The sequence below is a fragment of the Conger conger genome, chromosome 9, assembly GCF_963514075.1.
Source record: "Conger conger chromosome 9, fConCon1.1, whole genome shotgun sequence".
NCBI lineage: Eukaryota > Metazoa > Chordata > Actinopteri > Anguilliformes > Congridae > Conger > Conger conger.
In genome coordinates this window covers 23,389,977-23,403,293 of record NC_083768.1, presented here as the reverse complement: position 1 = coordinate 23,403,293, position 13,317 = coordinate 23,389,977, and the positions used below count along the sequence as shown (strand labels likewise).

At 41.6% G+C, this 13,317-nt stretch overlaps 1 protein-coding gene across 1 annotated transcript; it reads left to right on the top strand.

Annotated features, from left to right (window-relative positions):
* Positions 1–12,508: 12,508 nt before the first annotated feature.
* Positions 12,509–13,317, top strand: LOC133136173 (oligodendrocyte transcription factor 3-like). Its single transcript, XM_061253434.1, has one exon. It carries the CDS (start codon positions 12,509–12,511, stop codon positions 13,208–13,210), a length of 702 nt encoding a protein of 233 aa, XP_061109418.1. The 3' UTR covers positions 13,211–13,317.

The window sequence follows — 13,317 nt, the reverse complement described above, 5'->3', positions numbered from 1 at the left end:
AAATCCCTCTCAGGGTTCTTTGAAGAAAGCATTTTTGACTTGCACATACTATTTGAAATCTAAACCCTGATCGTCTTCAAATTACACTATAAAAACTGTATTTTGCACAATTGCAGTAGAAAACTAGAATGTAGTAGAATGCCACAAAGCCATTTGCCTAGACAACACAGAATGTGATTTTCAACAGCGCTTTCTGCAGGAGTCCTGTGGAGCTTTTGTTCAGTCATGAAGGGTTAAGAAAATGACTTGCATTGGGATGAAAATGATATCAGTGATGATTACTGGAGGAGCTCTGGCCGTGAAGATGGGATTGTAGTGCGAGGCCTGACGGCTCACTGGAGCTTATGGAAATGGATGTAAGGTCAAGATCGCTACTGGGGAGCAGAAGATTGCATGCGTTTCTTTCTGCGATTATCTCTCTTCCCCTCCCTGACAATTGAACCCAGACAAAGTTACACTTAATGGTCCACATCGATCACACCACAGAGAGCGGGTTCATTATAGTTATGTGAGTAAAGGCTAAGGGACACGGTTTCCTTGTCACGCTGAAGGACATTTACTGTTATTTTATTATTTTACTTTTACAGCAGTCACGGTTCCCTGAGCAGACACTGTTATCAATGGGAACTTATGAATCTTATCTTTCACTCGACATTCAGGAGGCATACATGTTAGGTACAGCTATAGAGACCCACGTAGGATTGGAACCTACAATCTCCTGTGCCCAGAGCCAATTTCCCATCCAGTCTACCACAATGGCACTGACTTTTGACACTGGATGGATTATTTATAAGCTTCTCCTCCCCTCCTTACCCTTTTGGCGAAACAGCACTAAGCTGTATTTTAACACTTATTGCAGCATAGCATCCTGCCTGTACATAGAGTCCAAAATCACCCAAGGCATCTTACAAACATTGCTGTTGGAGTACGGATGATACATGTAAGGCTCTAGGTTGTCCATGGTGGAATTTAACTAGTGTTGGATTGTTGGTGCAATAAACACAAACTGCGTGGTAGATTTAAATAAGATGGCTGCACTTCCTGTTTTAAAGTGAAGGCAGGAAGACAGGAAGTGGGGCTGGAAAGTGAGAGGCATTGAAAGGTGAGAGGCCACTCGCCCCCCCAAGCAGCAATAATCCAAACTGAAGTTTACACTCATTTCATTCCAAGGACATTGAGGTACTGAGACACAGTGGGAAAGAGCTGGCAGAGCCGTGTGCTGTGGTGCTGAGATATGACCTGGAGCACCCGCAAAGCTAATGTTTTCAGACTTATGACTCCAGTCGGGGTCCAATGACAACACAGAGGATCCATCTTCTTATGACTTTACACACAAAAAAACAATAACAAAATATATATATATTTAAAAACATATTTTTAGACTTCTCATGAACAGTATTATGAATATTCTTCCCTCTGAAGAATTAGACCTACACTCAGTGAGCACTTTATTAGGTATTTATTTGACTTATTAAATCTTCTGCTGCTGTAGCTTATTCACTGAGAGGTTTGATGAGTTCTGTGTTCAGAGGAGCTCTTCTGCATACCGCTGTTGTAATGTGTGCTTATTTGCGTTACTGTCAGCTTTGACCAGTCTGGCCCTTCTCCTCTGACCTCACTCATTAAAAAGGCATTTCTGTCCGCAGAACTGCCGCTCACTGGATGTTTTTTGCACCATTCTGTGAAAACTCTAGAGACTATCAAAGTCACTGAGATCACATTTTTTCCCCATCCTGATGGTTGATGTGAACATTAACTGAACCTCCTGACCTGTATCTGCATGATTGTTTGCATTGTACTGCTGCTACACAATTGGCTGATTAGAAAACCACAGTAATAAGTAGGTATACACTTGTTTCTAATAAACTGCTCAGTGAGTGTATCTCCTAAATTGATGTGCCTTATGAAGAAATCAAAATGAGTGAACTCTGTCCTTCTCTGTAATTAGTCCAGGCTGTCACAAGCTGTGTCACCTGTGTAGAGTTGTACATTGTACTGTGTATAGTCACGTACACATAGACATTATGCACAGTCTATATGAATGGTCACAGTACACAAGTAAAAACAGGAACCCCACAGGCTAAATTATAAACAGTATAATACCACAGTACAAATCATATTTGAAACCTATACAAATGAATCCTTAATCCTTACTTAATCCTTTTATTGACATATTTTTCACAGTTCAAGACCTAATCTTGCTAAACCAATTCTGTTATGAGTTATAGGTTACAAACATTATTATAGAATAGACAGACATAATGTGACATAGGCTCCAAAAGCATTCGCAGATGGCTTCTTTAATAACTGTGGCAAATCAAGACAAAAATATGTATAGAAATCTGACAGGAAACGGACAGGTCAGTGCTTCCTATAGCATAGTGTCCCCAAGGCTGTGTTTCACACTATGCTCAGAGGGAACACTGCCCCCTGCAGGAATATTATGTATCTCTTACTGTTGCAATCTGAGTTTGAGGTTTCCAATCCACGCTCTATTAAGTCAATTATATTAGCTGCAGTAATTACCGTACCTGTTTCGGTTTACAGAGTCCCTGGAGGATCAGTGATTTCCCCAGCTGTATGACACTGTTGAAAGTCAGGGGCAAAGCTGCTCTAAGAGATTGCAGCAATCATTTATGCATTTCTAGAGCAGCCACGGTGCACTAGCCATCCATTATTAAACTGGTTGCTTAACACATTTCTTCATTACTTGCCTTTCTGAGCTTTTACTTCCCATCCGTGTTATAAAAAAACGAAAAACACGGTACGTCTCAAAAAATAAAATAAAAATGTGACTAAAATTACATTATGATTCATTATGAGTTTTTAATCAGCTAAATTATATGCATAAAAACAAAGAAATTACCAGTAATGTAAAAGCAAGTTTTTCCAATGCACTGATATTTTCATTGAATTTCAGGCAGATTAACTGCATTTGCAAAGAATACTGTTGTTTCCTAGCCTGAGAATGGACAGAGATACTTGGAAAAGACAAATACAATTACAGCCAATACATAAATGCAGGGGATGGAACGCAATGTTTGGACTAGTACCAGTCAACCAGTCAAAGACTCACACAGATGGCAGACTTACCTAGGCTTCATTGACCATGATGTATACTCAGTGGCCACTTCATTAGGTATTATTAGACTTATTGGTGTTCTGCGGCTGTTGCCCATCCACTTCCAGATTTGACTTGCTGTCTGTTCAAAAATGCTCTGCATACCACTGTAACATGGTTATTTGCATTACTGTTGCCTTCCTGTCAGCTTGAACTAGTCTGGTTGTTTATAGTTTAGTATGAACACTTCCCTTCTAGCTCGTTGGGTTCTGACCTTTCACAGTGCATTGTGGGATCATTGTGCCAGCACAGTTTCTTACCTGTTTACTATTTAGTATGTCAAAATAGTATTAGTATATACACAGCCCGTGAGTATATACAGTATTCAGTGAGCTCTTTTAGTCATGGGACAAATTTTTTTTTGGGGGATTTGGCTCTGTACTCCACAATATTTGATTTGTTAAGCAATTCACAAATTCAGTTTTTATTAAACAGTATTTTCATACATATTGGTTTCACCATGTAGAAATTTCAGCACATTTTATACATAGTCCCTTAATTTCATGGTGCAATAATATTTGGGATGGCTTCACAGGTGTTTCTGATTAGTTGAGTGTGCACAATCACATCCTTAGTGCAGGTATAAAAGAGAGCTCTCAGTATCTAGTTTTGATTCTTGGCTTTTGGTTGTCTTGTTATTGGTGTTCATCATCAAATCAGACCAGAGTTGTGCCAGTGAAAGCCAAGGAAGCCAATATGAGCCTGAGAAATGAAACAGAAAAAACCGTCAGAGAAATAGGCCAAACAATAGACTACAAATACAATGTTTATTCCTTGCCAACAATTATGCAATGTTTCATGGTTGTTATCATCTAGTATTTATTCTACATTATTATCTGATTATTATTTCTAAATACAATCCCCTGAATAATAAACAACCTGTTGTGGTTACAAGCCCACTTGTCTCACTTTTATATCACACTGCTCATGCTAAATTAAGTGATTTAATGAAACAGATTTTTAGTTTGAATGAATCCTTAACAGTATTTAACTATTTCCAAATACTGTTATTTTCAGTTAGATGCACTGCTGTTGCAGTGTTAGAGACAATATTGTGTTAGAGACTGAAAGAAATGCACCTGAAATCTAATAAAAATTTGTACAAATTATTCAAAAACTCATAATAATAATAATTTATGCCATCTTTTGTGAATATACATCAATTGTATGAGTTCCAGCAAGCTGTCAAATTCCCAAAACCTTTCTGATAGTCTGGCAAACGTCTTAACTCCACTTTGCTTTTTTGTTTTGCAAAAAGATTTCTAATGTCCAATTCGGAATTCCCAATCCCATTTGTAATCCTCCACTTCAGTAGGCATATTGGGAGGATACTCTCAAGGTCCTACAAATTGACCACAGGATATTAATATTATCTCTTATCTACATTCTGCAGCTTTTGTCCCTGTACGTGATGCTATAATCCTGTCCAGTGTCTGTAGCTTGCATTCTCTCTGGTGGGATGATACAATGTTTCAATATTTGAAAAGCCCTTCTGGAGCTGTATAAATCAGAAGCTGTGTAACGGAATGGGGTCTTGGAGAAATTTTACAAGAGCTCCCCCCTCCCCCTTCTCTATTTTTCAATAAAAGAAAAAGTTTAGTGCAAACGGTTGAATAGGGTCAACAAGGCAGAGATAAAGAAAAAGTGACAGAAGAGGGGGAAATCAAACTTGCTTGCATATGCTAATTTTATAGGCTGCCAATTAAGGATTAAGGAATTTTTTAGGACACTTTTATGACTCTCTCTCTTGCGGAACAATAGCGCACAGCGTTGAAGACAATGAGCCAATGGCTCCCAATCCCAGAAGGCTGTGTGAAAGAACCACCCCCATATCAGGCCTAATGGCCTTGAGTTGCAGCTCTAATAGGCTTGCACCTCCTTTGTGCCAGCCCTCGCCCACATTGTCAAAATGAGGAACTACCTGGGTGCTGCATTGTCTGGGGGCATGTTCTGTTCGTTACCATGGGAGGCGAGGGGGCGGGGGAGACTCCCCAATCTGCCCCACTTGAGGCTTGGAGCCCACATGTCAGACCCGAAATGACACCCTGAACCATTCATCTCAATCCAGGCTTTCAGGCCTGACAGTTACTGTGTAGGCTCATGTCGGCTGCCAAGAGCTCCCTCTCTCTCACTAACAAGGCAGAGTCAAGACACTAACCAGACAATGATATGTGTGCCTCCCTTCAATGTTTAACCAGTAGTCGCCCCGTGCCCCACTAGCCCCCGAATTCCTTCGTCCTTTTGTGGCTTGGTTAATCTTTTCAGAAACGAGCCAATTATCCATCTAACTGGCATCTCCGTTTCAAATTTCCAGTTAATGGCACAACTTATCTGTAGCATTCAAAATTGAGGTATCATTTCATCTACATGCATGACAAACTTACTAAACCGATGGCTTGACCACATGAGACATTCCTATCATACTTACAAAATACACTAACCATAGAAGAACCATCACCTCAGATGACAAACTGTTACATGCAAGTGTTTGCACGGTAAAACAGATTACCCACAACAGTTAGCTGCTTTCCTCTCATATTTATACCACAGTAAATACATTGCAAGTGTGAATACTTATTAAAGCCCCTGTTCTGATAATACATCAGTCAACTGCTATATTTAGGAAATTGGGGGTAACTGGGAACAATGCTTTTGTGCTTTAATGGGAAGTGAGTATTCTACCAGTGTGTTTCTCACCCATACATGTGTAAATTGGAGAGCCTACCCCTCTCTTGCTTGTGAAATAGTGCAGTTGTGCTAAATAGCAGAAGAGTGGCTATTTATATTGTGTGGGAGTTAAAAACATCAGGGGTGTGAGAAGGATGGTCATGGATAGTGCACGTTACACTAAAACACTTTTTTAGGATCCTGGTCACCTTATTAAGTACTGTTCAAGTACATAAATGTGTGTAAATTGAAATTCCTTAGCTATATTTAGGACCAGTATTGTAGCATGTATCATTTTATCCAAATGTCCCTTTTGCTTTTATCCTAGTTGTGAAACTGCCTATTTCAATTATGATGGAGAAGAAAAATGTAGCATTACTTGGTGGTACATCTGCAACCATATATACATATTTGGCTGAGATGTTGGCTGCTTTATTTGTGAACATACTGGAGTGGATATTTGTTCATTCCCACATACAGAATATTTCAAGATCTGTCCATCTGCACTACTGGACTGTCTTTTTCAATTCAAACAACACATTTTAGATAGTGAGACTGGAGACTGAGATGGCAATTTTATTTGTAAATTAATATATTAATCCCCATCCCCAATATAGCTCATTACCTGCATTGTTTATTTTATACAGTCTTTGCTCATCTTAATGGGGTGAATAATTACAGAAGGCACTGTACATAATATGATTATAAACTGGAACCTTCTATATTAACATGAGAATGCATGTAGAGCTCCCTGTCTACTTATTTTTGTAAGTCTCTGTGAATAGTGAGTGTGGAGTTCACACCCTTTCTACTCTGAGGTCACTCAGTGCATTAGGAGCTACAGTGAAAGGGTATATGAGAGTGGTGCTGTGATTTGGGGACACTTTTAATGTCTATTTATGTTCAGGAGGAAACCCCTTCTCAAGAGGAGTATGTTCAAGCATTCTCATTGTTGACAATAGTTTATTACCTTCTGTTTCTGACAACTTCTTTATGCAATAGGCTATGTTTATCTCTGTCTAATTATTCATATTTGCATTATTTTAGATAGTTCATTGCTCCCAGGCACTTTAAATTAATACATTTCACAATATGTATTTTTGTTATTTGTTGTGGTTAGAGCACTGTCCTGTAACAATGTGCTATCTCTTGCAGCCAGTTAAAGACAAGAATATTGAGGAAGCTCATGAATACTCTTAAGAAAATACTCCACCTATGAATACCCTAAGAAATATGTCATTAGAGGAATGATAATTACAAATGCCCTTTCTCCAATTGTCTTTATAAACAACAAGGCACACTTATCAGAACACAGCAGTCACACTTTGCCTGTCATTCCAATAACTCTAATCATGTGTTAACCAATATTACCTTGTCGATTGACTGTTGGTACACAGTGAACACTCTAAGCAGAGAGCACTAGTGAATGGGCCCTTGTTAATTATTACACAAAGGGTTGCAGTGCCCACCAACACTTTGTGTTTGTGTACGATGACCTCAGGGTCAACAAAGAGTAGCTAGGGATGAGTGAATGACTGCCCAAAAACAAAGGGCATCAACTCGGTTACGGCGATGGCTGCCAGGGTCTGAATGGACATATGTCAGGCCTATCCACAGATGGGGCCAGGAGAGGGGGTGGGCGAGTGTGGGTGCGTCTCTGTGGCGAGGGAACACAAGCATAGGTAATGGGCCGACACAATGGGCCCGTTTAAGGAGCAGAGGCCGTGCACTGAATGTGTGCGCGGGATTTATGGGGCGTCGAGCCGATGAGGCGCACAACAATCGGCAGAAGTGTGTGGATTGGCCGGCCTGAAAGACCACGCCGCGCATCGCTGACCGCGCCAACTGTTCCCGAAAGTGTGACCTGCACCGCACTGCCGGGGGTCCGCTCCGTGTTGCCAAGCGAGCGAACCGTTGTCGGGCGCGGAGGGGGGGGGGGGCATGGCAGCACGATAAAACAAAACATATCTCCTCTCTGTTCTGTTTCACTAAAGGGGTGTACAATCACCCCCCCACCCCACACACTTTAGAGGAATGTTTCATTACACTGTTTTTATTCTCCTCTTATTCTCTTTAGACAGAGGGTGTTAAATGGACTGAAGGAACGGGGATGACCCATTCAGATGTGTTTTCCTCAAGCTCTGCTGGTTTGCTGTGTCTTTCTGAACATCTAGAACTGTAGACCCAGTGATGCTGTGATGACCAGCCCAGGAGAAACAGCCAGTAATGGCAGGCTTGCGTCTAAAAACTGAAAACAGAGAACGATGAGGATAAGAAGTTCATTTGTTTCCCCTGCAACTCTGTTGCCCTAATTTTAAAAAGCAATTACCAATTTGGTATGGACAAAGTATTTTTCCAGTTCATGAATACATTTCTACTGATGCAATACATGCAAAATGTTGTACATATTACTTCCAATAAATAATGCAACCACAATCAGCTTGGTATATATTAGTGCATGTAAATTAGGGATAACAGAATTTTAGCAGTGTCTGAGAGTAATTTCTTCCACAGTAGGGAAATTCATTTGTTGTAGTACTAGCTTTATTCCGTCTACTCTCCCTGAATATTAAATGCTGTAGTTGTCTTTGATAGGTGACATTTTGACTATTTCAGTTAAAAACAATATCTTGTTATGTGGTGACCAGATTCGGTCCGATGTGCATCTTGGGATTTTTGTTTTGACCAAGAATCAGCACAGTCTATTTCAAACCAAGCAATTATACTGGAGCTGTTTACATTGGAATGTATGTATTCACAATAAACAATTATTTATATCAGTATGTAGAATATAATATATGCACAGAAGATCACAATCAATTAGGCTTAGTTTGATTGACTTTTTTTTTTCATAGCAAATTTTACAGTCAATAGTGCTTGGCACATTGTCTCTTTGATTTGTCTTTCTTTTGGCTGGCTATATTTAAGTTCTTTCGTGTAAGTTCTTCAATTACACCCTACACCAATTTCCAAATATTGGACAGTTAGCCAATTATGATAAGAAGTCCCAGTTCTTTCATGTCTTCATCCCCAGAGCTCACTGTAAGACCACGGTTGTTGGACATAATAACGACATGGAGGTAAAGCAGCCTTGAGTTAACGGTCTCTGTGAAGAGGCGATGGCCATCAAGGTGTTTCGCGCTCACAAACTTCTGGAACAGGGCTTTTCGCTTTCGGTGGAAACCTGGTGCACTTATGTGTGGGTGACAGTTTCCCCGCATTGCCCCTTCCCCCCGTACGGAGAAGTGCTCAGGCAGTAATTTATGAGTTGGAGGCAGCGTGAAACGGGCCTGTATTTGGGCTGCCTGCTGATCCGGTCCCATTCATCCAGCCAAGACTGGCCGGGCCCTTTCATCCACCTTTCACTCCTGCCTCTCCGTAGCAATAATAAATGTTCTACTCCCGGCCAGGGAGCTAACTGACCCAGTAGGAACCCTTGCCTTTTGTAAACAAGGCTTAATCATTAAGAAACCAGAGATTGAAAAAGGGAAAGTTATTTGACTGGTTGCACTGCTCATAAAAATCATTTCTAGAGAGATGGCTGCTGGCTGAATGGATCTTGGCCAAACTGCAGATTTAGAGCCAGGAAGGAGGCCTCGTATTAGTTTCATTGTTGTGAATCTTTTTGTTCTGGCTTCTGTGTTGTTTTTTGTTTTTTTCTCCTTGCTGCACTGCTGCTCGAGGTTATTGGTAGAGGCAGAAAGGGGTCATCCTTAGATCCTGTGCATAATAAATGCAATTGAAGGACCCCTCCAACAACAAGGCCATGTTTGCTCTCCAACTTAGCATTTTCATTGAGTCCTTATGGTGCTAATCTAGCATAAGCCGATGTCAGTGGGACAGAATGCTCTTTAGTATGCCTGGAAGAAAGCACTAGTTTCGAGGTCATCGGAGCTCTGAATGGTTGCCGATACTGGTCAAACAAAGTTAAACACTTTAATGCGGCACACGGTGACTGAAGCCACAGGAAGACATGAATGGGCCCCGGAAAGATGACAGGGTTAGATACAGTCTTCAAGGGACCCTCAGAGTTGTACTGATGCCACTTCTCTCTGTGTGGCCTGTAATCTCCACACACGCATGAATACGAATGAGCGAGTGTCACATTCTCAGGCTCTCCCATTACAATGGAACAAACTGTGATAAAACTGCTCATGAATTTGGTGGCTGGTTAGTGTCCAAATCTCACTGCCGAAAAGTGAATTCATACATTTCTTCAGTCTGTTTTGGCTCTTTGCCTTTGTGTAATAGTCTAACTGGCCAATTAACTGTCTGTGTCTATGTATAAAGCATCACTGAAGGGAAGAGAGGATATGTATTTTTATAATATGGCCATTCCCTAATGGTCCAAATATGCCATGTGTACACCCTGCTTTGATTATTGTTAAACTGCCTTTGTAAAAGAAGTGACCTCAGGTACTTGCATGTGAAATTAAACTGAAGGGAAAGTGTTGGCTGATGGGATGTGTGTACATGTACCTTGTATAACTGTTTGGTTCAGAGTTTAACTAATTCCACTGCAGTTTATTTTCACTAACTGACTTTCTCCAGGAACCTTAAAATTAACCCTAAGCAACAATGAGACATTTAGATTTAGACATTTAGACAACTATAAAACTAACAACTCGGTCCTACTATAAGTTCACTTTGTATAACAGCTTAGGTACTTGTGTCGAATAATGTAAAAGATCTGTTTAGACAGTTAACAGTGTAATTTCTATCCAGAGCAAGAGAAAAAACATGGAAGTGAAATCAGTGGCCAAAGAACCTCAATTATTCACGATTAATTAGCAGAGCCCTCAACAATCGGCTTGCATGGGACCCATCCTGCCTTGGCTGGGTGCCTAAGGAGGAAGCCCATATGTTCTCGCAGAATGGCAAAAATTGGCTTCTCATTTTAAACAGTATAACCCCCCTCACATAAACCCCCAAACAGTGCTGGGAATTAGCCTTGCCAATAACCACTTCAGTTAATGCACCTGATTCCTTAATGCACCAATTTCACAATGTGTAACTGTACAATATGTTTATCTATTAAATAAATAAATGAGTCAGACCCAACCATTTTCTAAACCATGTGTTTGTTTAAAGAGTACATTGTTTCTGTAACATTGCAGTTCCAACACTGATCATTGATCCAATGTTACTGAAAGTTTTCAGACAAAGCTGAAAATATCGCTTAATAGTTTCAGGACATACAGAGTTCAAGTGCTCAAGAGTTGTCTAAATACACACTTTCTGTAGGCTATTGTTTGGTATCTTCATGGCAGGCAACAGCATGCTTTGGCAATGCCATGATGATGGGACTGAATCCTTTTTTATTTATTTTTTATTTTTTATGTGACTGAATTCTAATGTCTGTTGTTGGGTCAAACAGGACAGTGATGCTATACTATCAGTGAAAAGGCTATGTTCTCTGATGAATGAGCAACCAACACAATCAGAGGTGTGTACCAAAACTGCATCCTTCATGCCCAGGTACTACTCAGTGTCCTTGTAGCTGTTAGCTGACCCAGCAGACTCCTGAAAGGAAATCAAAATATCTGCCCCTCTCCATTATTTACACTAGTTCAAACATCCCTATAGTCCACTGTAAGTGTTAGCACAGTAATTGAACCTAACAAGATGGCCTGGCTAGTGCTTGGTGTCTCTATTGTGTCAATCCATGTCAAGCCAAAGTTCAGTACAATGAGGAAAAGCCTGTAACATAATCAGTGTTGGTTTGTGATAACCTAGTTTAAGTGGCATACAGCGCATCAGCTATGAATTCTAAGGCCTGGGACAAAACATATTTGGAGGGCCCCCTAAAATAATTTGTAAAGAAATAAAAAATAGTTACCCCATGTCCTGGGGCCTCTTTTTAACTTCTCCCACAACCTCAACTGCAGCTTTTGCCAAGTTTGCCTCTACTCTTTCAGTAATTGCTTATTATATAAACTGAAGTCAAAAAGCAGGATGAGTTGTCTGTACTAAATACAACATCCATAGTGTGAAATGACATATGTCTGCCAAACCAGTCAAATGACCAAAATTAGTAAAAAATAAAAAAATTGACTTAGCTACAGATGTTTTATATGGTTAAAAAAAACTTAAAAAAACATGATTGCACCTTCAAGTTAATTGCATAACTAAAAGTATTTATGTTAGTAATTGAGTTGAATTCCTGTTGTAGAAGTTGAATGATTTTGTATGAAATTGTGAAATTGTGAGCAAAATGTGTATAGTGTAGTCTCTTTTGAAGTTGGGGAAATATTAATTCTATGCATATGTCAACGTGACACTTTATGTGTGAATCGGACCAGGAGGTGTTAAATAATCAGGGAGGGGGCATTGGCAGGGGGAGTGGGGTACTGGACTTAGTTGAATGGAGCAGTGAAAGTGTGTCTTCGCTCTGATTGGAGGTTATTCTAACAGCCTCATTATGCGCTTCATTGTTCTTTTGTGGGGTGTGGGCTATAAATGCGGGCCTGGGTCCAGATGAGAGCATGACCGTTGTCACTCCATACAGCACCGCTGCCGTCCTCCACAAAACACATAAACACGCACACACAAGCCGAGTGTTGTGCTGGTGAGTCGGTTTTCTAGATTTTTCCGGCTAGATGAGGAACTGATCGGCGTTTCATTACGTTAACTTATATATTTGCGAGCAAGGTTGCAAGAGTGTCAAAGCAGAGTTAACACTGCGAAAGCTTCCTGAAGATTTTTTTTTTGGGACCTCCGATGGATTCCGACGCCGGATCAAACTCCAGCCGCTCCTCCTCCCCGGAGCTGGTCGAAGGGGGCATATTTTCCACCCGCATGTTCCAGGCCTTCTACCAGGAGGGGGGCACTTGCGGGCCCGTTCGGCCCGGGCTGGAGAACGCGGGCAGGAGCAAAGCCAAAGGCAGCAAGGAGCCCGGAAAAGAAGTGGTACAGGACCTGCGGCTGAAGGTGAACAGTCGCGAGAGGAAGAGGATGCACGACCTGAACCAGGCCATGGACGGGCTCAGGGAGGTCATGCCCTACGCCAACGGCCCGTCCGTCCGGAAGCTGTCCAAGATCTCCACCCTGCTGCTGGCCCGCAACTACATCCTGATGCTCTCCAGTTCCCTGGACGAGATGAAGAAGCTGGTGGGTGATGTGTACGGGGGCAGCCACCAGGCGCACATGGCCCGCTGTGCCCCTGCCCCACCCCAGGTTCCCCTGTACCCGCTGGGTCACTCCCTGCCCTCCCTCATGGGCACAGCCACCACACCCCCTAGCCATGTGCCTCCCTCTGCCGCCTACCTGGGCTTTCACACCACGCACGAGAGCCCCCTGAAGGACACACCTCACCTCCACGGCTCCTTCCGGCACTTTCCAGGCATGGCCTGTCCTTGCTCGCTCTGCCAGCCTCTCTCCTCCTCCTTGCCCAGGATGCCCACCCTGTCCTTGGGTAAGTGACCAGTGGAGTCCCAGGACTGAACTCTGCCATGCAGGCCATAAAAGGACACACATTGCATTCCTTGAAGAATTGTGAGGAGGGAATATACTGCAATTTGTAAATTGTA